This window comes from Micropterus salmoides, unplaced genomic scaffold (assembly GCF_014851395.1).
Source record: "Micropterus salmoides isolate LMB-PRFRI ecotype aquatic unplaced genomic scaffold, ASM1485139v1 Ms_hic_scaffold_13, whole genome shotgun sequence".
Taxonomy (NCBI): Eukaryota; Metazoa; Chordata; class Actinopteri; order Centrarchiformes; family Centrarchidae; genus Micropterus; species Micropterus salmoides.
This window is the reverse complement of record NW_024040374.1, coordinates 11,064,254-11,092,107: the sequence shown is the minus strand read 5'-3', so window position 1 is coordinate 11,092,107 and position 27,854 is coordinate 11,064,254. Positions and strand designations below refer to the sequence as shown.

The 27,854-nt window shown below is 40.1% G+C and overlaps 1 protein-coding gene across 2 annotated transcripts in view; it reads left to right on the top strand.

Moving 5' to 3' along the window:
* The window catches only part of kank3 (KN motif and ankyrin repeat domains 3), a 33,542-nt gene extending 6,049 nt beyond the window's left edge, over nt 1–27,493 (top strand). For both annotated transcript variants that reach the window (XM_038715509.1, XM_038715510.1), the window contains exons 2-12: nt 12,687–12,749; nt 13,981–14,069; nt 14,904–16,694; nt 18,814–18,916; nt 19,120–19,347; nt 19,624–19,714; nt 20,223–20,442; nt 20,969–21,111; nt 23,272–23,472; nt 25,516–25,614; nt 26,704–27,493. In XM_038715509.1, the coding sequence (XP_038571437.1) occupies nt 14,033–14,069; nt 14,904–16,694; nt 18,814–18,916; nt 19,120–19,347; nt 19,624–19,714; nt 20,223–20,442; nt 20,969–21,111; nt 23,272–23,472; nt 25,516–25,614; nt 26,704–26,766 (2,976 nt within the window). In that variant the 5' untranslated portion in view covers nt 12,687–12,749; nt 13,981–14,032 and the 3' untranslated portion in view covers nt 26,767–27,493. The remainder of the gene's footprint in view (nt 1–12,686; nt 12,750–13,980; nt 14,070–14,903; nt 16,695–18,813; nt 18,917–19,119; nt 19,348–19,623; nt 19,715–20,222; nt 20,443–20,968; nt 21,112–23,271; nt 23,473–25,515; nt 25,615–26,703) is intronic.
* Nucleotides 27,494–27,854: the final 361 nt, after the last annotated feature.

The window sequence follows — 27,854 nt, the reverse complement described above, 5'->3', positions numbered from 1 at the left end:
CTTAACTGATAATATGAGTAATTTAATGATGTTGAATTTGGCTGTCTGTCTGTGTCTAATTACGGTCATCAGAAGTCCTTCCTCTTGGCCTTTTTAAATAAATTCAATCAACTGTGATCTCTCTTATTAGACTTGGATGGACTCTTGAGTAAAAGGAGACCCAACTAAATTATCGTGAAACAATTATCAGATTTCGGTTGTGATCATGAGAAAATAGCGTTTGATCGTTTGAGATAACTTGCGAAAATGAACTTTTTAAAACAAAATTCACATGAACATCTCGAGATAATGAGAAAAGTTCAGGTTGTTTTATTTGTAACCCAAGGTAGATTTGGTTTGCAGTAAACAAAACAAATCATAGAGTAACAAAACTGATGTAGGTCTCCAGATAATTAAATACTTAATACACATTTGGTGCTACATAGAGTATCTACAGAAACAGGACGGTTTATGTGGGGCTCAAAATAAAGTTCAGTGTTTATCGTAATGAAGGAACATGGCTCATTGATGTGTTTTTAGACAACAGTTGAGCTCTATGGCACAGAGGAATAAGATATCGGGCAATAGTCAGTAGGATCAATTTTAGTTTTCAGGCTTTTCACAGGATTTATTGACAAGTGAGATTTATCCTTTAAAATGTTACAAATGACTCTGTATGTTGTTACACCAATGATCGTCTCTTGGCTCTTTATCTGTGGTCTGTTGGTTGTGAAGAGTTAATACTTACACATGAATGTGAAACAAACAGGGAAACAAAACAGGACTACAATATGAGTTTACAGGATTGTTAGTGAGGTCTGCCACTGTGGTCCAATCCAGACGCTCCTCCCTCTGTCTGAATGAAAAACACAGGGCTAAAAATACTCACATCAACTCTCAAGCACTGGCAGAGCTTTGTGAAGAGACACTAATCAAACTCTGCGGGCTGACATCAGGGTGGGAAAGGCACCAAACTAACCAAACATTGCAGCATTTTGGCAGCATCTGGTGAATTTGTTCATTGTACCAAGAACTGACCATGACGTACAGGCTGTTATAATAAACCCTAAAAGTCTTTTTGGCTGGTGAAATGACCAGTCTCTTGTTGCTCTAGCACCAAAAAGGTCAGATTCTCGCTCTGCCTGAACTGACCGATCCTCTCTGGAAGAACCAAACCACGACTGCTTTTGGAAACGCTTACAAACCTTTTGAACCCAACTTTCAATTTTTGGCTTGAACAATTAAAGTTTTGTGCAACCCAGAAGAGACAGAAGTGAGTTTGCGGTTGTACTCAAACTGTCTTTGATGCTGGCTCGAGATTTTGTCCTCACCGTTTCCACTTTTGGATCTGATGCCTGAGAAACGTCTCTGAGGGCAAAGTGAGAGCGAGACCTTGAACTCCAGTTTCAAACTGGTTTCCCAAACCCATCGCAGCACAGAGATCACCTCTGTTCACTGGGTCATAGTGGAACAACAAATGTTGTGTTTAGCGCTGAGATGGCAGTGGAAAAGCACCCCTGCCCTATGAAGTCATATAAAGCTTCCATGTTTCAGGTCCCACTGCAGCCACACAACATGAAACCATGTTTTCTATTATATTTTATTCCTTTTTACATTCCCGCCAGTCTTTTATTAGTTGTTTCTATCAAATCTTCATGTTCTGTTATTCTTAAATCTCAAAACTCTTAAGCTTTTTTATTTTTAGGAAACTGATTGCAAAATAAAAAAAATACTGGATCCGCTTTCTAATAGAGAGCTCTTTACAAAGGGGTTTATCAATGGTTAATAAATAATTTAATCCTATCAGTTATAAGCCATTAGTAACAATAACTTTTTGTTTAGGGTTACTCACTTTCTAATAAGCCATCAAGTGTGCATTTACAATTATTAATAAATCATAACTGGTTTGTCTTTTTGATTCAACCAAAAGCTAGTTATTTATTAGTAAAGGCTTTCTACAAGTGTGTGTATGGTCTGAAAATTTGGTTAAAATTGGTGCTACACTTGGATGGAAACCTGACCAGTGAAGCATTAGTAAATAATTTAACATTAATAAAGCCATTAGTTACAACCAGGGTCTGAAATTAATTTTTTTAATGCGTGCCACTGTGGCAGGCAATTAGCCTAATTTTTTTTGTCTGCCACTCAGAAATTATATCGTCCACTTTTGAAATGTAGCCCATGCCTTAAATGAAGGGGAAAAACATTCAGCTCATTTAGGCATCAGTTAATGAAAATAATATTGTCATTCAGTGTTCAATATATTTACACTAAAAGATCAGGCCTAAATGCATGTTTGAATATAAAAAGTAACCATGTCTTTCAGTACAAGACTATCACTTCACCTTATTTAACAACCAGGTATTTCAAAGGCACCTACAGATGACAAGAAACACAAAGTTCACAGTGTATTATACAGTCAGTGCTTAATACAAAACCCACAGTTCAACCACCAATGAATAAGTCCTTATCTCAGTTCAAATCTCCACGAGGCCATATCTCAACAAAAAAACTCCTATTCTGGATGCAAGCAAGCAAATAAAAAATACTGTTTCAATACAAAAGTTGGCCAAAGAAAATAAAACCAAGTGGCTCCTTTTGCTTAGTAAATCTCCGACAACAGTGGAGTTAGCCTACCGTAGTCCGGCCGGTGCTACTAGCAATCTAACTGGCTGTCACTCAGGACGGACCGGGCCTCTTCAGCTAGTGAGTTTGGTTTAAAATGCTGCCACAGATATTCCCTGAGCTGTGTAGCTGTGTGTGACGCCGGTGCCGATCGCCACAATACACTAACCTTACTACATGTATCATTCTCTTGTGTATTTTCCCTGTCCACCAAAGTGGATGGTGTGATGATTACACCCGCCACTGCCAACCAGTGTTTACCAGCATTTTGCTGGGTGCTAATATCAGACCCTAGGTACAACTTAAAAACATGTTACAAAGGGTTATTAGAAAGTGGCACCAAAGTACTGAATAAAGATCAATTCAACTGAAAAGGGGTAAAACAGTTGCATAGTAAACCATCAGGACAGAATAAATTTAATAATGTAAGAGTCAAAGGCAAGTGAAGAGTAAAAGCCAAACTTTATGAAAGGAGTCTCCTTTGCAGACTGTCTCAGAGTTTACTGCAAGCCATCAATATGTTCAATCAAGTTTCATAATGCCTGGCAGACATCAAACTGCCTCTCGGTGTGATTACATGATTAACGACCGGCCCGAATCTGAGAAGCTAACTGAATCGGAGCATGATGGAAAACTGAATTAGAGCCCACAAACCTGTACTTTCCACAGGAGCAGCTCCGTGGTGATGAAGGTGCATTCTCTCTGGGAGACATTTTAAAGCGCTTCAAAGACCTATGCACATCCAGCGCCTTGTCATTACCCCAACCCTGTCCATTAAAGAGATGCTGTACTGGTATAATTTCCACTGGTGCAGAAATTATAATGATAATAGACACTCATTTCAGTTGTTTCTGGGCTGAAAGCGGCAGCAGCTAGCATCTGGTCTTGTTCACTAGTTAGAAGAATCAAACATCTGGAGACTGCTACTGTTGTGAAAGACAAATAGGTCACAGTCTCATCTCAACTTAAGAGAGACATTTAGAGATGCCTTATACTGGTTTATTTGAGTTATTTGCTTGGCTAGAAAACACACGAGCTGATGTGATTTAGAGAAAAGGGAAATGACAAAAAAGAGAGACACATTTGTGAAAGTCTGGTGATATTTGAGCCAAATACATATTTAAAAAAAAAAAAATAATAAATAAATAAACTCTGCCGCCATTACAAAGGTTCAGTTTGTTTGGGGAAACAGGCCTGGAGAGTTTGTATTTCAGCACAGAGTGAAAACAAGGTGTGTTTGGTCCAAACTGCAACGTGACATCAGAGCTGGAAACTGGCTAATTGAGAGGAAACTCGATTTGTGAGTGCTGCTTTGTTTCAGGGAGGGGCAGCCAGCCGTCAGGCAGGGCTGCCCCAGTCTCAGCTGACTGGATGCTGCTGCACAGACACAAACTGTGTACCACTTTATGGGCCGCAAACACCCTTGTTTCCAGATAGGAACATGTAATGTTGCTATTCCAAGAATTCATTCATGTCCGGTCAAGTCTTTGTTACTGGGATTGTCCATGTTTGAATCTGGACTGGATAAAAAGTTTCCCAAAAGAAGCAGAAAGTTGTTATTGTCACCCTCCATTCTTGAGGCGAGAATCTATAAAAACTTTTACAACTGTAAGAGTGTTAAGTGATTATCTGTAAAGGATATTTCCAAAGTTAGTGTGAAATTCCCACATCAAAGCCTGGGTCCAGACCTCTGAATCACTGCCCACGTCCCTGACTTGTTCCGCAATTCACACAGGTCTGCTTTTATGTTCATGGGATCTGTTTCAGCAACAATCACAGAAGAAACAACTCTTAAATTTCTTTTCTAAAGTCTGTTGATTGTCACTCAATAATGGTGGACTTAAAATGACAAGGGAAGACTGATGTCACCACTTACCGTTTATGGCAAAACAAAATAACCCCCTCCTAAGAGGAAATTAACTAACACACACAATGTCAGACTGAGTGAATTAAAGTGAAATTAAACGTTATTCTGTCTGAATATCGAGCTAAGAAGATAGGAAAAAAAAGAAATTAGAAAAATGTGGAACAGGCATTAAAGTATTTCATCACAAAACATCTCAAATTATATTTCACACGAGTTCTCAAACCCTTTCTGTCAAAGCATCCATGCACCCCCCCTGCAGCGGCATAATGCCTCCGCCCCAGTTTGAGAACCACTGATTTAGCTGAATCTCAGAGTGAGGAGGAGGAGGAGGTACAAAATGCGATTTCCCCTTAAAGTTATGACTGGATGTCAGCATCCATTCACATCGGCCACCTTTTACCCCTCCTTTAAGCTTCATGTCAGACTGTAAATCAGCATCTTCAGAGCCTCTGCTGCCAGACTCTGTCTCCAAATTAAAACTCTCCAAGTGTCGGACTTCCCCAGCGACTTTATTGAATTCACTTTGTGACATTTTGAACCTGGTCAAATTTGGGAAAAGGCAGGGTATGTGGGGGGCGGAGGGTGGGGAGGAATGTTGTGAAGAAAACAACGAGGCCTCACAAAACTTTTTCAAAAACAGCGTAGCCACCAAAGAGGCATAATGCCTCATTGTGGAGACTGAATGTGGCTGATTGTGTTTGCTGGAGAATCTGGAAGGAAGAGGGAGGGGAGGCAGGATGCCTGTGGTGTTTGAAGTCAACCTGATTTTGAAAAATTTAGTTTCTTTCTGGATACGGCGGGACACACAAGATGTTAGTGATGTGATGTCCGTTTGTAATTTCACATTGAAGAGACGGGAAATGGCGTCTTGTGGCAGAATCCTGTTTGTAGTGGTGGTCAGATTGTTACTGTGTGAGGTTTAACACACACAAACACTTAAAAACACTGATAACAGCACCAAAACTGATAACACGTTATCTAACCTCCAGTGTGATGCATCATGTGATATCGGCGTCGGTGCTGTTGTTGGCAGCAGGATGCCTCAGTGTGTGTGTGTGTGTGTGTGTGTGTGTGTGTGTGTGCATGTGTGTGAGTGTCACACTGGCTCTATTTGTTCAGCTCTTAGTTTCTGCTTGTCTTCTCTCCAGTGTTTTCCTGCTGCCTTCAGGAAGCAGCTTTGAGCTGATGGACCGATGGGTTTCCTGGCAGGACCCCACTCCCCCCTCCTGTTCCTACTGGGAGACAATGTGAGGTCTCCCACAGGGGCCTGGAGAGAGTGTGTGTGTGTGCAGAGATGAGGGGGATTTATTGACGTAGTAGTGGGCTTCCCTTCAGGAAACTGCAGCTTTATCCCAACAGCATAGAGGCCCTCGTGTGTATGTGTGCGCTTGTATTTGCATGTCTTTTAGGCCTAAATGTCCTCACAAGGATAAAGACGTAAAATAATCTTCTCCTCGCCTCCGCAACAGATTAAATTCAGGATTAGCAGTTGGTTTTAGGTTTAAGATTAACTGGGATGAGAGTTAAAGGATATTTACATGGCGATACTGTTTCCAACAAATAAGTTTGAATGTTCAAAGTTCAGAAACAGCTGCTGCAGAACACCTCATGGTAAATTTTATAGCTGTTCTGGAGCTTTTGATCACATGATTATCGTTGAGGATCATTTTGCCCAGTTGTCATGTCCATATTTTACGGAACACTTCTTGTTCATGTCGGGGTTCAAAGCTGAGGTTCAAAGTTCGTTCTTGACCTTGGAAATGGAGGTTGAGAAAATAAAAGTCAAGGTCCATTTAGTAGCTGATGAAGGTCATGCAACATGGTCAAAATTACCAGAACATCTACTAAATTTATATTTATCTTTTATCCAAAGCGACTTACAATTGCTATACATGTCAGAGGTCACATGCCTCTGGAGCAACGAGAGGTTAAGTGTCTTGCTCAGGGACACAATGGTAGATAGGTCACAGTGGGGAATTGAACCCAGGTCTCTGACACCAAAGGCATGTATCTTATCCATTGTGCCATCACCACCACAAATGGTTCTTGAGGTGAGATTTAATTTGTGAAGAACAAAAAACTGTTTAATGAAAGATGATTGATAATTCTTATCATCAGTAATTGTTTCTGGTTGTAACTTATGATTATTTCCATTGTTGAGTTCAAAACCCGAAAACCCAACATAATTTAATTTACTGTGATTTAAAACAGTGAAAAGTAGCAAATCCTCAAATTTGAAAAGTTGGAACAAGGAAATGTTCTAAAGCATTTTTGCTTTCTTAAAACACATAGAACAATTATATTCATTATCAAAATGGTGCCAATAAAATTTCCTTTATTTTATTGTTTCAGCTTAAAAACTATTAGATTACATTTGGAAAATGAACAGTGGTTAGTTTCAGGATAGATTTGGGTTTTTATGTTCTGAAAATGAAATCAGCAAAAGCCCTCATAAGTATAGCATTCATATAGGGAGGCCTGTATTTGTGGTTTGTATGTCCTTTTTTTCAAGATATGTGTGTGTGTTTGTGTGTGTGCAGATTTCTGAATGGGTTTTTCTCATGTAAAGCAGCCGGAGAGTAAAAGTAGCTGTCAGTGAGAGAGGATGTTGGCTTTCACTCCCTCTCCTCCTCGTCAGTCAGACTGTCTGTCTCTCTCTCTCTCTGGCTTCTCTTCTCGGGAAAAGGGTGGTGGTGGGGATGAGGTCACAGTTTCAAAACATGGCCCCGTGCCTCGAACCAGCGCAAAATTTCCTCTTCCATGAATCGGACTGAAGGAAGGACAACCCAATGTTCTCCTCTTTGTTTAGTAACATGTCCATGAGTTGCTCTGGGACGACACAGTGCTTCTCCACTTGTCACATGTTCCTGCTGAACATGAACGGAAAAACTGTCAATAACAAAGTGTTCTGTATATTTGTTTTTAGTAAACTAATTAATCCAAGTTGTTTTTATAGAAATAAATGTGTGTTGCTCCCAACTGTTCTAGGTCAAGTTCATTACATCTTAGATTACAAAGACAACAAGCTGTTTTCATTGTAATGTGAGCTTTTCATTTGGTTTGTGGCTCTGACTGCTTAAAGCCTGATCCATTCACTACTAAACACGAGTCCCTTAATTCCAGTTATTACATTTTGGCAAGGGCGTTTGAAAAGTGAGGATTTGAATTACCATTTGAATACCACTTTTCTGCATTTCTACATGCTTTTATCATATTCTCAGCTACTTAAAAAGCAATACATTTTGATTTAAGATGGCTACCATGGTCAGTTTTATTCTTTCTGCTAGAAAAGTGGTAAATATACATCAGAAAAAGCTGTCTGACTCTCTGCATGTGTAACTCATAACTCTACTGAACATCACATTTTGTGGTATTCAGTTGGGGATATTTCAAAAAGTTCCTATCGGATGTTATGCCCAAGCATCTTGGGTCTTTATTTATCTTGGTTTTGTCGAAGAAACATAAGCAATCATGCAATCAATCAGGTTTTAAACAAAGCCACAGGTAAGTCACAGATGGGTGTAATTATTACCCAAACTGCCTGTGTTGTGAACATTGCAGTTTACAGATTCAAATTTCGAAATTGACCGGGCTTGCAAAGTTTAGCTGTGTCCTATGACCGACATTTCAGGTGTTCTCACCCTGTGTTAAAATTCAGAATAAAGAAGTTTAGAAGTGTTGGCTTGTTTACAACCTGGTTAATTATCTGACTGTTTCTTTCCCCATTGGACATTGTTATTTTAAGTAAAGTGTTAATCTCAGAAATGATAAAAAAATAACAATAATGGCAACAAAGGTAACATGTCCCTTTATGGCTTTGTTATCTACTAATAATTTTATTTACTGCTAATTAAAAAGAAAACAAATGTCCTCAAAAGCTGAGCCACATATTATTTGTTCTTTGTTGAATTGTTTGCCTGTACACACATCTTATATTTCTGTGTGTATAGCTTTTGCAAGTAAAATTATGTTGAGGTTACTCTAGAAATGAATTAGAATGAATTGTTGCGACATTATTGTGTAGCACAGTAATTGATACCAAATTATGTTGTTCTTCCCAGGAAACTTCTTTTTGGAAGCATAAAATAACGCCGGACTTATCCTTTAAACAGTAGATTTAGACAAACTACAGCATGGTGGCTTCTCTGATATTTCTATCTTAGGTACTTTATTTTACCCCTTCAGTTTGCGCTGGCAGAACATTACTGTACGGCTGCACTCGCTGCAGAGTGCCTGTAATATGAAGAAATGCAACTCTAGTTTTGGTGAGCTGCTGCAGTTGAAAACTGAATCAGGATCGTCATTTAGTTTGTAGCCACGGCAAAACAGATGTCTGAAGAACAATGACATTTATCTGTTCACAACAGAACCCAGTTAGGCCTTTATTAAATTAAGGTGGTATGACCACGACATGTAACTGTTAACCATGTCTTTGTCTGACTGTGGGATCATGTGACTCTCTCTGTGTGTCTATGGACTCGTACATATAATTAAATTAAATTTTCAGATGTTTGTGTGAATATATGCATTCACATGTTTATGTTGCAGGTTTCACAAGGGTTTCTGTTGCTGTGTGTGTGCAGTCTTGTATATGTGTTTATGGGCATTTTTAGTAATTTTGTTTTTGGCCTGTGCAGCTGTCATTATGAGCACTGGCACTCAGTGGGGGGGTGTGTGTTTTCGTGTGAGAGAGATACTCGACAGCGTGGCTCTCAGCTGGTCAGGACTCGGGGGTGTTAAGGAAAGGAATGCAGCTTCTCTGTAATTTGCTGTCTGTCATCAAATCAGAGAGAGAAACAGCAAGACTTGAGGGGAGCTGGAGGAAGTGTGTGTGTAAATGAAAAGTCATGTGAAGAGAGGAGGGTAGGGATGAAGAGTGGAAAGTAGGAGGTGAGAAATATGGAGCGTAAATTAGGAGGGAAATTGATGAAGGAATAGGACTGAAGGATATAATAAAAGGGGAAAAAAGCAGATGTGGGGAGACGAGGACAAGTAGAGCAGAGAGAGAATAGACTAACTTTGCAACACCTTATGCAATTCACTTTCATGAATATTGCTCTACAAAAATGGATATTGCTCAGCATTTGATAAGTTACTGGTGGTAAACACTGCAATCTACAGCCTGGTGGATTTTGCAGCAGCTCTCTCTGGTTGCATTTTTAAAATTTATTTTCTGGGTTTTTCTTTACTGCTGTGGATGACAGACAGCGAAACAGAGTCTTTAGACAGTGTAAGAAACGTTTATTATAGTATTCCATTAAAATAATGGCATAGATGCCAGCAGTCTAACTTTTTTAAACAAAAAATTCTTCAGCTCATCATTCAATACTTGTATTGGATTATAGGAACCTGTAAGACTTTCATTCCAGGTTGTGCCCTGTGTTTCAACAGTGTTGCTGTGTCACATCCTGCTTTAATAGGCAAATTGCAGTGTGTGGAGTTAGGACCACCTCACAAGCAGTGCTGAAATGTAGTTACAGAAGCAATAGACAACAACAGAGACACTGTGGTGGCAGCTGCACATTAAGTTATGGGTTGTTAATTTCCTGTAGTGAAAAAGGCGTGAAATGTAAACCGTATGTTCAAGGTGTCCTGATGCTTATGTAATTAGAACAAGTTTATTTAGGATGTCACCTGAACTCTGGCAGGAAAAAAAGCCACTTGAGTCCAGTAGTCTGTGAGTGTGACTGTTCCCAAACTGCCACAATTTCTGAACTGATTTTATACTTACAGCTCTGACAATCTGCAGCGCTCTGGGTAAAGTTGTCGTCGTCGTCATCGTCATGTACTTGGCATGGTTTATATTGTTAAATTTGGTGTCGCTATCAAAATATGACATAGTGCCTGCACACAGTCATAATTGTTGATGTGGGGAGAACATGGCGCCTTGTATGCTTCTGTGTGCCAGTTATGATGATGTTACATCAAAACTGCCCCAGACACGCATGTGGGCTTTGCGCTTTGTGTTTAAAGAAACACACTGTTGTCATTGATACAAACCATATCTCAGCTTTATTGGAACTATAGTGAGACCTTTTTTATACAAGTTAATTAGGATATGGTATCATCCAACCTTTTTTAGTAAAAAGAAAAAAGGAGGAGGAGCAAACAACTTTGACGCAAATTGTAACTGGGCTTTTACAAAAACAGCTGTAGAAACCAACAGACTGTTGCAAATGACACAAACACATCTTATTGTGGGTAGAAAAGAGAAGAAGAGTGCAGCCAAGGAGCTAAAATTACACAAACTGAATCCAGATTTGTTTCAACTTCACAATCTCTTCTAATTCCAACCAGGCGCAGGATTACATGTTGGCTATGACTGCCCAGTAAACAAGCTACCTTTGAGTCATGTGACTTGTTTATAAGCTCCAGTTAGCTTGTTATTTGATCCTTTTAACAAACCCAAAACAAAAACTGAAAGTACAGTAAACTATCGCTTTCTAGTTTTGGACCAAAGTAAACTGAGTCGAAGTCACATGCTTTTTGAAAACCTTTTTAACATTTGAATAACTTGGGTCTGATTGGCTCGGACGCTGCAGCATTATGTATACTGTGGTTTGACCTGAGAGGAGAAACTGACGGAGACACTGAACAGAAACAGAGCAGCAGCTGATAAGAAGATGCTGAGCAGAGCAGTTATCAGACAAGTCAAGTTTGTATTTTAATTAATTCATTGTAGTAGTAATAGTAATAATAACCTAGAATATAAATTAGGATAATTAGTTTTCTGTCTTTCTGAATGTTGTCTTACTTGACTGACAATGAACTGGCTGTCTGCTGCAGTCTGAGCTGACAGGTGAAGTGTGTGTGTGTGTGTGTGTGTGTGTGTGTGTGTGTGTGTGTGTTTTATCAGTAGTCAGTCAGCTAGAAGGACGACCAGCGTGTTGCAACAGCATGTGTTAGGAATGTGCCTGAGGCTGCTGGAAAACACGTGTATGTGTTGTTACAAGAGTGTGTATGTTTGAAACGAATTAAATGACTACAGGTACCTGAGGTTTTTTGTGTGGGGAGTAGTTACTGTATTTTCAGATTTCAGTGTGTATCTGTGTTTTTGTGTTGCATGAAGCTTTCTCTTTTGTTTTAGACAAGAAACTGAGATTTGCACTAAAAATAGTTCTACGTCCGAAACAGATTGGCTTTAGACGACAACCTCTGTAATTTTCTGTGTAAACACTCACACCTGTGATCGTGAGATTTGTGGTGGTGCAGGTGGATGCACACCTTGTCAAAGTTTACGCCAGCTTCCTTTTTTGTTCATCCTTTTTTATACTTGGCATCCTGGCTTCTCTAACTTAACTTCATCTCTTAGTCACATCTTCTGTGGTGTTCCCAGTGTTTCTCTTTTATCTTATGTTGAGATGGAAAAATATTTCTACAAAACACAGAAAAATAACATTAAAAAAGAAGTCTGGTGAGCAACAGCTGGGAAGATTGAATTGTTGGGAAACAAATCAACGCTCACCATCAAAGGCAGCACTCCAGATTCACTCGGTATGGTGTAGGGCTGCAACTAATGATTATTTATATTGTCGATAAATCTGTTGATAATTTTCTCAATTAATTGTTAAGTTGTCTGGTCCAGAAAATGGTGAAAAATGTGAGTGTTTCCCAAAGCCCAAGATGACATCCTCAAATGTCTTGTTTTGTACACTACCCAAAGATATTCAGTTTACTGTCATAGAAGAGGTAAGAAACCAGAAAATATTCACATTTAAGCTAGAATCAGAGAATTTGGCCATTTTTGTTTTCTTAAAAAAAAACCCAAAGAATCGACTATCAAAATATGACGATTAATTAAATAGTTGACAACTAATCGATTATTCAAATAACTGTTGCAGCTCTAGTATGGTGTCTACACATGGGTGACAAATTGTGACACATTCAGAGGGTCGTCAGAGGGTGTTGGCCAATCTATTTATTTAATTGTTGGTTATTTTGCTGACTTTACAACAACTTGCCCCTCTGGAATAATAAAGATATCCTATCATGACCCTCCAAAATAGCTTCAATGCTCCTTGAAACTCTACTGGAAGGATTAAACAGAAATTTTACACAAAATATCCATTGATTTGGTGTTTAGATGATGGTTATACAGAGCTTTGCATGCCAGGCCCAGATTTCCAATAGGCGTGTCACTGTGTCTGTGTTCTGACTAACATGCTGTACATGATTGTTCTGATGGTTTACGCCTCTCTCTCTCTCTCTCTCTCAGGGCTGTGTGGAGCAGGGAGAAGGGAACCAGCTGCATGAATCGCTCACTGAGCGGCTGAAAGAGGTAAACTTAATTTTAACACAACGTAACATCATTAATTGTACAGTTTTGAAGTTGCAGTCTGTCATATTTAAGTTCATAATTCCTTAATTTCTCTGTAATTGGTAGATTATTTTCCAGAAGTTGCACAGTTATCCACTTGCTGTCAGGAACTCTGGCTTACTGGCAGCTCTTTTCCTGCAGCACAGGACGCTCTTTTATATTTCCTGTCTTGTTTGGAACAAACAGAAGAACCAGCTTGTTAGTATGAGAGCGATAGCTACTTCTATTCTACTTCTTTTGAGACATTTTGAACAGATCATGTTTCAGATGTTTATGAATCGTTTACTACTTTGAACTAAAACATTTAAAGTCAGTTTCTTTTTAATGTTCAATATTTTCCATGTTGATCTTTTAAACTTAAAAAAAAGTCTCATAACAATGTAGTCGGTCCCCTTAGTGTTTCGTTCTCTGAATAAATGCATATTATACCCAAAGGAAATAATGATTTGCCCACCAAGCAGTTTGTGTGGCAGGTTTTATCGGTGAGAAGAATCCTGTGGTTTTTCAGTAGAGCTGGGTGGTGGTGGTGTGACACTGTTGTTAATAAACCAGCTGTCTTGTGGTTTTTGGACACTGTTCAGCTCTGTATCTTGCACTCTTCATGACTTATGACTCTTACTGTAAACAAAGTCTACCGTATAGATCATCTGAAAGCTCAAGCAACCACGGGTAAAGAGGTCAAGAGCTTAAAAGTAGCGCACACACACACACACACACACACACACACACACACACACACACACACACACACACACACGAGGTATGGATGATGTTAGGCTCAACGTCCTTCAACACCTCTGAAAAGCAAACAAGAGATCTGTTTAACAAAACCTCTTTATCTCTGAAAGAAGGGAATTCACCTTCTTTTGAATTCAGTCACAGGCTGTCACACGTGCTAACCAGCCATAAGAAAATGTAAACCTCTGCAGGCGTTTCTGCACTTTGTAGGACTTTTACAACTCCTATAAAGATGCATCTATGTCCGCCGTGTAAAGCTGTCTCCTATTAACAAAACATCTGGAGCATGTGATTTTGATGCTCACAGAAAAACTGGTAATATAAAGTCAGTAGGTAACAAATGATGAACTTACGCCAAACTACCGTGCAGTGTTACAAATTACATCCTTTTCCTTCGTCTTAGTCCGAAAGTACATTCATGACAAATATTCTTTTCACCGTGTGTTTTCTTTAGCCAGGTGTTGTTTTGAAGCTGTGTGTGTGCTGAAAGATCCCTGTCCGAAAAAATGGCTCAGTCAGTGCAAGTCAACCCAAAGCTGCCTGGTAAGAAACTACATGAAGATGCCATTGTTTTTGTATGTGGCACCCCAAATTTATCTTGTGACTGTGACAATGAATATATTTAGGCTTCTCTTTGAGGTGAGGTTTGGATGTTAAAATGTTGTGGAGTAGTTTTTCAATTTATTGTTGTAATAGATGAAATAATTAGTCTGCCAGTAGTAGGTTGGTAGAGTTTACCTCACTGAGATGGTTCAGATGGTATCACAATGCTGTTAACGGCAGGAAACAAAATATATTTGAAATCGTTTGTGTCTTGAAGTCGCTTGTACCATAAACTCCACAGATCAAAACAATGGTTATGGTTAAATATGGTTAATGGTTTTATGGTTAATGGTTAAATAAAACATAAATCAGCTCCAGTATGATACATTTTTAGTGTATTGACTGTAATAGCTATATTGTGTCAACACTAAAGTACATACTTCCCAAATCTTTATACTGGTTTACATTAAAACATCAGTACTATCAGATTTTTCTCTTTCTGCAGAATTAAAAGGTACCCTGTGGAGTTGACCATTAGTTGTGTTATGGAGGAGTGCTTTTACAAGTGGGTGACGGTTTTGTTTGTGAGGATGCATCTGCGCTATTGCACTCATTGACATTTGGTGACAGTAAAGTGCATGTACAGTGTTACAAAAAGGCAGGGCAGATGAAGACTGCAAGCTAGTAAACATGGATGTAAACAACACAGGATATAAAATATTCAAAAATGGTTACTGTAAGTTTTTTATGAGATTAGAAATACATTTAACACATTTGTATGGCCTTAAGTATACACAGAATATATTATTCAGTCACATGTCCTCTTTCCTGCAGATCTGGGCTCTCCATTCATCTACTCCAATCAGGAAGAGACTGATCAGACAGGCTCCTACTCTGTTCAGACTCCATATGGTTTCCAGCTGGATCTGGACTTCCTCAAATATGTAGAAGAGATAGAAAGTGGGCACAATCTCCGTCGGGCACCTGTTGGCTCCCGTCGCTCTGGCCGAGGGGTCAAACTCTCCCAGAGGAGTCCAAGTGTGGGGGGACGTACCAGTGGCTGGACATCCACAGAGTCTCTGGCGTCGCCTGCCAGTGAGGATGGCAGAGCTCCTCCGCCGCCACCACCACGCAACCGTCTTGGCTCAGCACCCTGTGAAGTGCGCTCTCTTTCCCCTGTGACCCTCCATAGTGTTCCTCCCCTGTCTGCCGGAGCTAAAGTGCCACCCCCTCCACCGCAGCGCAACCCCCGAGTTGAGCGGACTCTTCTGGAAACCAGCCGGCGGCTACAACAGGAACAAACCCACCAGCACCAGAACGGTGGACGCTTCCAGCTTGCAGATCCTCCCAAAATGCTCTTACCCTCTCCGTCCACTCAGCCTCTGCAGAGTAGCTGGACTAAACCCAGTCCTCAGACCTCTGGGCTCAGCACTCCAGCTGCTGGCGCCACAATGACTCCAATCCCACCCAACCAGCTGCAGACGGTTAGAGAGCAGATGGCTACAGCTTTGAAACAGCTGAAGGAGATGGAAGAGAGGGTAAAGGGTGTTCCTGCGCTTGAGAAAGAGGTGGCTAAACTTCGTGCTGAGAAAGACATGCTCCTGTTAGCCCTGCAGGAGAAGGAAGTGGCCCAACAGAAGCAACCATCTACAGAGTCTTCTACCCAAACCACAGAGACCCTAAAAACTGACCACAATGTCCACAGTCGATTGACTACACCAACCTCACCCGGACATAAAGGCCTCGGAAAATCTGGTGAGCTGAAAAGGCTCACTGAGAAATTTGAGGGGAAGGAGGAGAAAGCTACAGAACCTTCATCAAAAGTTTTAGTGAAAACGCCAGAAAAAATGTCTGTTGTGGTTGAGAAAAAATCAGTGGCTGTTGGGGACGACATGCCAATGGACTCTGTTGTTTTCTACCACAGCCAGGGTGTGAAAGATGCTTCTGAGGGCACCACAGTGAATGTGTGTGAGAACGGCACAGGAACAGAGGTCCCTCCGGTTCATGAGGAGGGAGTGCAGGCCGCAGTGGAGACAGAAGAGGCTGCGGTTTGGGTTATGGAGTCACTACTTGGGTTGACCAGTGAGGCACAGCGGGAGATTGACACCTTGCAGGACACCATTAAATTCCAGCAGGAGTCCATTGTGGCTCTAGAAGACCGGCTGAGTGTGGCCGACAAAGACCTGGGGATCCTTAAAGCCCAGGTGGAGGAGAAAACCTCCAAAGCCACATTTGAGAAAGGCGTTCTTGCAAAACCAGACATGACAAATGCGCAGGTAGAGACACTGACTTCTGTGTTAAAGCACGCTGAGGTTTTGTGCCGTCCCGAGGTGAGAGATGTATGCATAGGTGAAAGTTTAACAGCAGATCTAATCGAACAAGGCAGCCAGACTGATGCTTTAGTGGAGACTGCAGAACCAGCTCCTGTTGCAGTGATCAGCACTGGGTGCCAATGGGAGATCTTGTTTGAGGAAAAGATGGAGGAGCAGAAAGCTACAGTGGCAAAGAAGAGACAGTTGACCATCGCTGAATACAAGGTCTCACCAGAAGAAGAGATGGTCAGTACGGCCGAGAAGAAAGAGGAAGACCAAGGAGAGAAGACTGCAGCCAGCAACATCAAGACAGGTGAGAAAGAAGAGGTATATGTATGGTTAAATGTGCTTGGAGTCGGGACATCGTATGTGGTTCCTTTATGTTTTTCTTCACGAATCAGATGTAGAATTCTTTGTCTCTACCCAGAATGCTAAACTAATGATGTGTTATGTTTTTGCACAAATGTTATAGAGAGTGAACATTTTATAATATTGTGGAGCATGAAGGAGATACTATACACATTACCAATAGTCAATTCATCTTAAGTGAGTATAACTAAAGACTACATAATCTTGTACTAATTTAAATGGGAAATAGGACTCTTCTTATTTTTAGTCTCATTTAAAACCAAGTAAAATTCAGTTATTAATTTCTTAGTAAATTGTACGCCTGTAATTGATTAGTTTGTTGAATGTTGTCTATTTTTCCCCACTGTACGTAGTTACAAATGACACTGTACTTTGCATTAAACATATTTTCTTTATTCATAAATTACAGAAAATACAGCGTTACCCACTCAGATATGTGCTACCTTTTCAAAGACAAAACTCGTAAATCTAATGAGATTGAATCCTCCAGACATCAGAGATGGGGACTTGAGTTAGAGACTCAGACTCGAGTGCGACTTAAGTCGCACACACAGTGACTTCAGACTCGACTTGAGACTCGAGGCGCGGGACTCGTGAACAATGTTTATTTTTTAGGACACGTCTGATGAGCTTGCCGTTATTCCCCTCCCTCCCTTACCTGTAACCTGCCTATGTAACACCTGCTGCGCGCGGCAACTGCTGTGCCATTTATCATAAACTTTGGCTTTAAAACTTAATACAACAAGACCCAAACAAAGAAGCGCTGAACGCAAATATGTGGTGAGTGAACATGATTAGCTCAGCATTAGCCATCTAACGTTAGCTTGCTTCTTGCTTCAGCTTCGAGCTACGGGAGGTTAATTCTGACTGTCGTTCGTTATAAAAAGATGAACGAGCGTTTCTTTACTTGCCAAACTTGTGGTGGTCGATTAACGTAATCATTTACGTCCCGCTGGCTGCCATTATGTTAATTATTGCCGTTGGCTGGAAAGAGGTTACAGGTTTATTGTTGTTCATGTAGCCTAACCTTACAGTTTTATTTAGTTATAGCTTAATATTACACTGGGTTTGAGAGTCTGCAGGGTGTGTTGACTTACAGTAGTTTAAGCTGTCTTTGATTGTATTGCACATTATAGTTGTGCTCTGTGAAAAACAGGTTACAGTTTGTTTTGAGAGTCTGGGGGATGTGTTTACTTACAGTAGTTTATAAGCTGTCATTAACTGCATTGCACATTACATGGTTGTGCTCTGTAAGTTAAAAACATGTTACAGCTTTATTGTTGACCATGTAACTTTACAGTATTATTTAGTTAACTTTACACTGGGTTTGAAACTCAACAGGGTTTGTTGACTTAGTTTATTTTAATTGTAGAGGCATTGTACATTAGGCTACATGGTTGTGCTCTGTAAATTAAAAACAGACAGATTTATTGTTGATTATGCAACGTCACAGTTTTATTGACTTACAGTATTTAATAAGCTGTCATTAATTGCATTGCACATTACATGGCTGTGCTCTGTAAAACAGGTTAACAGTATTCCTTATGGCGGCGGCTGTGGCTCAGGAGGTAGAGCGGGTTGGCCGTTAATCGGAAGGTCGGCGGTTCAATCCCTGGCTCCCCCTGGTTGCGTGTCGAAGTGTCCTTGGGCAAGATACTGAACCCCGATTTTTTTTTTTTTGTATGAATGAGTGTGAATGTTAGTTTCCGTTTGAGCACTTAGGCTCAGTGTATGAATGTGTATGACTGGTGAATGCAGATGTAGTGTAAAAGCGCTTTGAGTGGTCGAAAAGACTAGAAAGGCGCTATACAAGTACGGAGCATTTACTTATAGCTATGAAGTTTTATTAGCAACCTGGATTGAACGCAGCAGGTGATGCAACATTCGTAATAACCACGAGAGACTTGACTTGGACTCTAGCTCAAAGACTTGTGAGCATCTCTGCCAGACATAGAGACTAATAACACAATTTTGTTTACATCATGTATCATGTGAGGTATATGTTTGAATGGTGTACTAATCAACTATTTTTTTTTACCTATCTTCTTCCATTATGGTAACAGGTATGCTAAAATCAATCATGAAGAGAAAGGATGGGAGTAACTCAAGCGAGAATCGCAACGCTGGCAAGAAAAGCCTACAGTTTGTTGGCATTCTAAATGGAGGGTGGGTAACATGAAACCTACTTTTATTTTTTACCACAGTAAAAATAAAATAAGGCCTGCAGATGGTCTAGAGGTTGGAAATAACACTTTGATCAGGTCACAGATTTGACAAGTAAGAAACAAAACCCTTTTTCCTTACCAACCAAATTCCCTGGAAATTAAAAAAGTTGCTCTGTATTCCAGCAAATATCTGTGTCTCCCCAGGTATGAATCTACATCCAGTGAAGATGAAGAGGAGGAGGAGGAGGAAGATGGGAGTTCTTCTGGAGAAAGTGGTGAAGGCGAGTGCTTGGACAGCACAGAGGAGGATGATGAGGCGGCTCTGGAGGAAGAAACATCTGAGGAGGAGAGAAACATCAACCTGGATGAGAGCGACACTGATGAGGAAACCCTGAGAGCCACAAATTATTCATCTGATGCTGTGAAAGAGAAGTATGTTGTTAGTGTGAAGTGATTAATGTAGTTTCAAGTTAGAGAGTCTAAAGAAAGTCCAGTTAACTTAGTTTCCTGATTGAAGTTAAGTGCTGTGAATGTAAATGCTACCAAATCAAGTTACATGACAAAGAGAAAGTCGTATCATGGATATATACATTGCATAAACACATATTGCAAAATCCACATACAATTGTAATGCAGAGACAAAGGAACTCTGCACAGAAGGCAGTAAAAACTGTATTGTGTTTCAACTTCGCACATTGTTTGTTAAAGGTTTGAGCTGAGCTCAAAAATGCGTGAAGCCTGCCTCATCCTGAAGAACCACTTGAACGATGACATCAAAACACTGAAGAGTAAGGAAGTGGTGCGTCCCTGCATGCTTCTTCAAACCATATTATCACAGAGTTACACATTTAACTTCATCGCTTCATTGTTGGAATAATGCAAAATCACAATTACTTAAAGTTGGTGAAAGCTGTGGCACTGTATTTTATTGTTTGGGGATATTTTCAGCTCTAGCAAACATTAATTACAAACACAATGTGCTTGATGTGACAAGAACAGAGGAGTAAAGACTGAGAAAAGACTCAGGAACTGGACCATTGTTGGGTTTTACAACAGAAGGACTTCCCTTGACATTCAGTGGAATGTCAAGCTGCTCTAAACTTGAGACAAATGCTGTTATACTTTGCCAAAATATACTGTATATGCAATTTTTCTTAACTTCACCAAGTGCTGAGAAAATGTGGGTTAGAAACTAGCACTACTGAAGTACAGCTTTAGGATTAAGAAGCACTTCTATTATCTGAGATAGATGTTTTACTCACTCATCATATATATTTGATGATATGACTTCGTTCCCTCACCTACAGCTCTCCAGCACCCACACTGTCCAGCTCGAGTGGTTTCGGATCTCTAGCGCCAAGATGGCTCAGCCTTCAAGGGTCTCAGACTACCTGATGGCGTTCTCTGAGGTGTCGTCAGTACTGCTGGAGCACGTAGTCAACATGACCGACGGCAACGGCAACACAGCTCTCCACTACAGCGTCTCCCACTCCAACTTCCGTGTGGTGGGGCTGCTGCTGGACACAGGTCAGTGACCGTCTCAGAATAATTTACAATACACTACAGAGTGTTACGTACAGGCTACAACAATAATGCAGTTAATAATCCAGTCAATTATTGGAGAAAGGTCCAACTACGGATCTTATGTCTGGGGACACCAGGTCTGCGAAGAGAGTAGGATCCCCATACAGGAACACTTCCGTTAGTGGTTGGATAAAAAAATTTTCTGTGCGCAACACTTCAAGTAATGTTAATGTAATGTCAGGTAAAAAAAAAACCAAGTTTCTTTCTTGTACTGTGGTAAGTCTAAATGAAATGCTTAATCAACCCCCAAAAACTACAACCTGGTCGATTTTACATAAAGTGTAGGTGATGTTGGCCTGTTGGAGAAGCTAACATTTATATTAGCACTATAAAACCATGTGAAACAGATTGTAATACATTATACTGTTTTTATGATGTGCCTCCAAAATCATCATAAAGGTGTGTGTGTGTGTGTGTGTGTGTGTGTGTGTGTGTGTGTACATTTAATAAAAATGTGTGTTTGCTATAGGTGTGTGCAGTGTGGATAGGCAGAACAAAGCGGGCTACACGGCCATCATGCTGGCTGCGCTCTCTACTGTGAAGGAGGAGGAGGACATGGCTGTGGTCAAGAAGCTCTTTGGTCAGGGGAATGTCAACGCCAAGGCCAGTCAGGCAAGTCATCATCCGTTCATCACAGGGCTCATGTATGTTGTTTACTCTGGACGTTCTGCTTCAAGACACTTTGTTACTCCTTCCATGTTCCCACAATCATTTTACTGCAGTTGTTTCTGTCAGATGTATGTAATTTTTTTGGTATGTATGTATGTCCCTCCTGTCAAAAACAGTAGGTACACGTATGATCTGTAAACATATTTCATTCTAAAATCACATTAGATTAGGACAATTTGTAGGGGAAATAAAACTTCTTATGCTGTAAAATGTGAATGTGTCACAAGTGATAACTTAATTTGATATGCAAAAAATGCAGTTATCTATTTATAAAAAGGTATCGCCTGAGAAATGGGAATAGCCCAGCACGCGTGCCAAAAAAGAACACAGAGCTTCTGTGAGTGTGTAGTTTGCTTTGTCATCCAGAAGCATTTTATCACTTAAAAGAGTCAGTCTGGCTCAGCTGACATTGTTTAATGATAATCTAATTTGGACACATTAAACTATTAAAAAATGCAACATAAATCCAAAGTATAATAAAACATAGGATCAGTTCTACACATTACAGCCAAATGAGAAGTGATCTGCTAGTCTGAGTGACTGTAAAGGGGGGAAAGAATATTCAGGGGATAATGTCTTTCTTTATTCCCTGTTTATTTCAACAGGGGAAGTGTTATCATTGGTTACAGGTTAGATTGGGTTAGGGAAATGTGTAGCCTTACACAAGTCATTTGTGGGAATCTATTGGCTTTTGAGTGGTTTTATCTCTTTGCTGGATCTAATCTGGTTGTGTAGTGTATGCATTTGGACACGGCGCCTGACAGGCTCTCACTCTGCCAAGTCATAGGACTCTGAATATACAGCGTCGCCGGCTATAAATCCAGTTACTGGCTTGTTATTGTTGCTGTGGGTAACACGAGGCACGCAATGCAATTTTAGAATCAGGAATTTAAGTCATACTATTTCCTGCTATGTTTTGTTTTAAGTTGGACTGGGGAGTTATGCGCTTAAAGTTTTTATTGTTTTGTTTTTTACTTTGAATTAGTGACATTTAGACATTTAAAACAAATCTGGTACCTTGAAACTAGTAAAAGGGATCATTTATGATTATACCTCTAGAGAATTATTCTTTTATGGCTTTGTTTTTTGGAACAATGCATCATCCTCTGTGCCTACGCTGTACTCGGAACTGTTTTTTTATTTGTATTTCTTACCACAAAATTAAACCTGGCACTGACGTCTGTATCTGGATATCAGGAAGAATGTATGTTAATGTAAGGTGTAAATGCATTGTGATGGAAATGTAAATCGGACTAGATTGTGTTCAGCCAGACCACCTCCATACTGTAGATCTGTGGGTGTGTTGTGCTGAGCACGTAATTTATGTACGCTGACTGGACAGATGTTTTCTGATATAGGCATCGTACTACACACAGGAAATAGTTTATTTTCTGTTGTGCAGTTTGTTTCTCGAATACACAATGGCTTTGTAGCAGTCGTTTTTCTTTTTGTACCTTGTGGCATGTGTTGCTGAAACTGCTTTAATACAACAATGACACCCGAACAGCAAAGACTGATTATTGGCGTACTGTATCTGTGTTGGAAGCGATCCCCTCTCCTCATGTGGAGCGGAGTACTAAACAACTCTGCAGCTCAGCACGCTGCAACGGCCGTTCCCATTCACAATGAATAGCAGCCTACAGCAGCAGGTTTATGGGAAGGTCACTCATTTGAACTGGAAAAAATCTGGGATGAGTAAATAAATTATTGCTGCATAATAAAACTGAAATATTAACAAACATTGTAGTTTCAGAGGAGCTGTGCAAATGAAGACTGGTTTCAGTGTGCTACAATTATCTTGGCTTTAAGAAGTAGGATTGTGCTGAAAAACAGAACAGGCATGTGCTTGGGAAACTTTCTGTATTTAAAAAAAAAAAAAAAAAAGCTTTTCTGTTAATCTTTATTTCAAGTCAACGATTTCCTCATTCACATTGTTTCATATCATGGAATAATAGGGTTGGCATCAGGATTTTTTGGGCTTCTTCTCAAGTTATAAATGGTGTAAATTTTCTCATCACTTAATAAATATGCTGACCATAATGACAAGCTCTCAAAAACTGTATTCTCTTAATAAATTACATTTATAATTCTTTACCTGTGCAGGCGGGCCAGACAGCGTTGATGCTAGCTGTTAGCCACGGCCGACAGGAGATGGTGCGGGCGCTGCTGGAAAGTGGTGCTGACGTTAACGTGCAGGATGACGAGGGATCCACGGCACTGATGTGTGCTAGCGAACATGGCCGTGCTGAGATTGTGAAACTGCTCCTGGAACAGCCTGGTTGTGACATATCCATTATTGATAATGTAAGGCATTTAAAATGTAGCTATTTAGCTGATGCACTCATTGAGGGGAAACTTTCAGTAACATACCCTGAGCTTGCAAGCCAACTGCTGGAAACATCTCAGCGCTTTCTCGTCTGGGATTTAGCTTAATCTGTTCTCAGGAAATGGCTCCTCATGGGAAATTGGTCCATGTAGTTTCCTCTCCTTGTCACCTTGTCTTTTTCTTCTCTTATTTCGTGTTTTTCTTCATTAGCAAGATAGGCTGAGAGATTAAGAGCTGTGATCAGATTTGTTTCATCTGCTTTCTACTGAAATCAGCACTGTTTACAGGAAACACAATCACTGGGCTACTCACAAGCCCCCGGGGGATGACTTAAAACGCCACAACTCCTCTGTTCACAACCGCGGACTTGCAGATGCCAGACAATGCCCTGCAGGCTCTTGCACGAGTCCTCTGCATGCTTCACCACATGACCCACACACAAGTCAGCAGCAACTGTTAATTTCCCAAAACCCATCCTGTCCTAATCAGTGATTACTGTTATTATTTTGTCAACCAACCAACTTAGATTACCTACCAGCTTTCAGTGGGAACATTTACTCTTCTCAAATTCCTCAGGTCTTACCCAGGGACAAAACTCATTTGATTGTGATACTTGACGCTTGATTTTCTGATAATCTGCACAGCCGTGTGTTTTAAAGTGATTTTACAGAGGATTGGTCTGGATGCTTGGAGAGGCCAGGCAGACAGATATTTGAGTGCTCACATCTGTGCCAAAAATGAGTTGGCCATTCAGTGCAGACAGCCCCTGGGTTGTGCTTCAATGCAGCACAGCTGGACTGGGGGGATGGAAAACATTTGGAAAAGCCCCCACCTCCCCTGTCCTCCGAAAACACAGAACAGCATGACTGTAAAACACAGTGGAGTAATATGTACAGTGCTATTGCTTAGCCTTATTTAGTTAGATTTTACAGAAAGGACAACTTTCTTTTGGTTCGCTCAATGAAATAATTTCTGTTGAATTAGCATAATACTGTCTAATTAGTTTGACGTCACCACGTGCGGAAAATAAATGCCAATGTGAGAGTGCTATACCTGAACAGCTTTGGCAGTGGAACAGTTGTTGCCCGTTAGCTAGACCATGCTAGTTGGGTTAGCCACTACATGTATAGCTCATATGGCCAATGCAAATGAGTGACTGTCATTTAGGTATTTTGTTTGGAAGCATTAGTTTCCTAGTAAGTTATAGCTACACTCGCAAAGAGTAGAACAGACGAAAGCCACGTGCCAACTTGTTGAGTAAATTCATTGCTCTCCAAAAACAGACAATAAAATAGGCTAAACCATTCCTAACAGCTTCCCAACAGTCCTGCTATGTTCCTTCACGTGTGCAATTCAGTCTGTTCTTCGTGCTTTGTAAATGAGTACAAGCAAGTCATACAAGAATTATTCTCCCAGCAGTCACACTTGCTACTGATATTAATATTGAGTTGTTTTTTAAAAATCTGATAACATTATGTGATATTGGTTGATATAATGTTAACAAGCACTGTTATAAAGATCCCTCAACTTAAAAAACTTGACCAAGATATGTACTGAGGGCTTTTTCTCTTTTTTTTTAGCAGATTTTGTACTTTTTACTATCAACCAGAGCAACTTACACTGACTGCAGAAGAATGGGCTGTAGAAGACTTAACGCCTGGTTTTCATGAAACCCCTATTACTCCTTAATATAGGATTTAAATGTACAGAATCTTTCTTACTGCTTGATATTTTTGATATTGTAATAGAAGGGAAAGTACAATTTAAAAAAAAAAACAAAGAAATGCTGAGGATGCAGGACGGATGAAAGTCCTGGTTGTTTACTGCCCAATCAAGGATCCCAACATCCATCCCAGTAGCGATTTTACATATCCACACAGGAAAAGGGATCAACTGTGTGTAATGCAGATCAAATTGTAAAGCTCTGACAGTTAGAATGTGTTGTAATGGTCATTGAACTCACTTTTACTCTCTGCCCTCTTCCTATTTTATGTGCTCCTTCCTCTCTCGTCTGTCTGTAGGATGGCAGCAATGCTCTGTCCATCGCACTGGAGGCGTCGCACAACGACACAGCTGTGCTGCTCTACGCCCACATGAACTATAAGACCCAGACTGCTGTGGTGAGTCCACCCTGCCACACCACCTCCTCCTTTGTGGAGATGAGGTCCCAAAATATAGCCTACCTTATAGGAAAGTCACCTGTAGCCTTGATTCAGAGCCTTGGCTCCATTTTATGACATTTAAGAGCCTGAAAAGAAAGAATACATAGCAATATTTGGAGTCAGGACATGACTTTTTAATAAGCAGTGGTTCTTTTTGGGGTCACAAGCTTAAAGGTTTGTAAGCCACCACCTTTAAAATTTGCTGGGAAATGGCAATGCAAGCAGGCTGAAAGCGGCACAGGTCACACTCACAACATAACTGTACAGTGAGCAATGTCTCTTGTATTTAAAGTGGGTAGGCTCAGTTCCATGGCAGTGCTCATAGCTTTAGTTTGGGTGTGGGCAGCACTGACTGAAAGTGCACTGCTGCCCCCTATGGGTGTTATAAAGTATCAGTGGATGGTGGAGTATTGAAATCATTTAAGTAAAAGTATAGAAATACTCAATTATACTTAATGAAAGTAGAAGTCCTGCATTGAAAAAGTATTAAAGTATTTGTCAGAATGGGCCCTGTGAGTGTTTCAGTGTTCCATCATATACAACAGGACCATTATAATTGATGCATTAACATATAAACAGTGCTTTAATGTTACGGCTGGTTGAGGTGGAGCTAATTTTAAATGCATAATATACTTAACTATACTTCGATCTATAACACAATCATTTCATATACAGAAATAGAATATCTTGATCTGAAAAGTAACTAAAGCTGTCAAATAAATGTAGTGGAGTACAAAGCATAAAATGAAAATATGATTGAGGTACTTTACTTAGTGTAAGTACAATACTTCAGTTAAATGTACTTACCGGTAGTTACATCCCACCACTGCATGTGGATTGTGTTTTCTATTAGAGGGTAGAAACTGAATAATTTAATTACTTTATAACAATTACATTCTCATTAAATTAATCTAATTGATTGAAAAGTACACTTTTAAATCAACATACCAACTAAATAGCTCTAAACCCTTTAGTCTATTAAAAAATATAATCACTTGCAGGATAATGAATAAAAGCCAAACCTGTTCTTCACATTGTGTCTTCCAGGGGAGTCCGAAGGCCCAGCTGAGGAGCCCCACCAGCCCTCACAAGCCTTGGCCTTCAGACTGACAGGATTGTGGCCGCTCATGTAGGCGGACAGACCAGCAAACTTAACTGGATCTGAGCTGTGAAAAGCTCCACTGGAATTTACTTAAATATATATGTATTTATATATTGCCATATGTCCTGCATTTATAGTATTGTTAATATGAGAATATTATTTTTCCATAAAAATCGTGAAAGGTTTTATTATATACTTTACTTATATGCACTCCCAGCATGTCTAAATGAGGTCTCCAGCACAGTTTTTTCTGTGTCAGGAGATCTTACATTTCTTATTTGCACTCCACTAAAATTTTTCTGACAAGGGCAAGACGCACAACAATGTGCATCATGATACTTCACTGTTGTCACAAATCCCAGTGTTGAAGCTGCAGAAAATGTATCATTCTACCTTGACTACTTTTGTCTGCATGTCCGGTGTGTACTATGAACATCAAATGACACTGCCTGTGTGTGTTGCCCTCTAGTCTTCCCTTTCTGTCCTGCCTTGGTCAACTGATCTGTAAACCTCTAACCTTCATAGTCTACACTAACTCTCTGTGCATTTTATGTTCATATAAATATATACACGTATATATACACTGTATATTCATGTCTGAAAAACATTTACTGTAAAGTGATAAATTGTTTCTTCAAGCTTTACACACATTTTTAAATGAAAAACAACTGTTTTTCAACAACTGTCACACTGAGTGAAGTTGGAGTTAATAAAGACAATCTCTTTAAAACAAGATGCACGCAAGCCCCCCCCCCCTCCTTTTTGGAGCCATTAAATAGACTTCCATTCATTTCCTGAAGACTTACCCTACCCATACGCACTGGCCCAAGGGTTTTCCCAATTGAACAAGCCCCCCCCCCCCCAATCAGCTGTTTAGTCTGAAACGTGTCCCTGAAGGTAGATGAAGTCACACACAGAGTCATGTCCCCATCACTTCAGAGGTCGTTACATTGGCTTACAATCATTTCCTGGATATTTATCATAACCTTAAACCAAGTCTTCACCCTAAAATATAATAATTTACATTATGGGGACAAAATGCAAGTCCCCATAATGTAAGAACATAGGAAGAGGAGTCCCCACACTGTGACTGCTA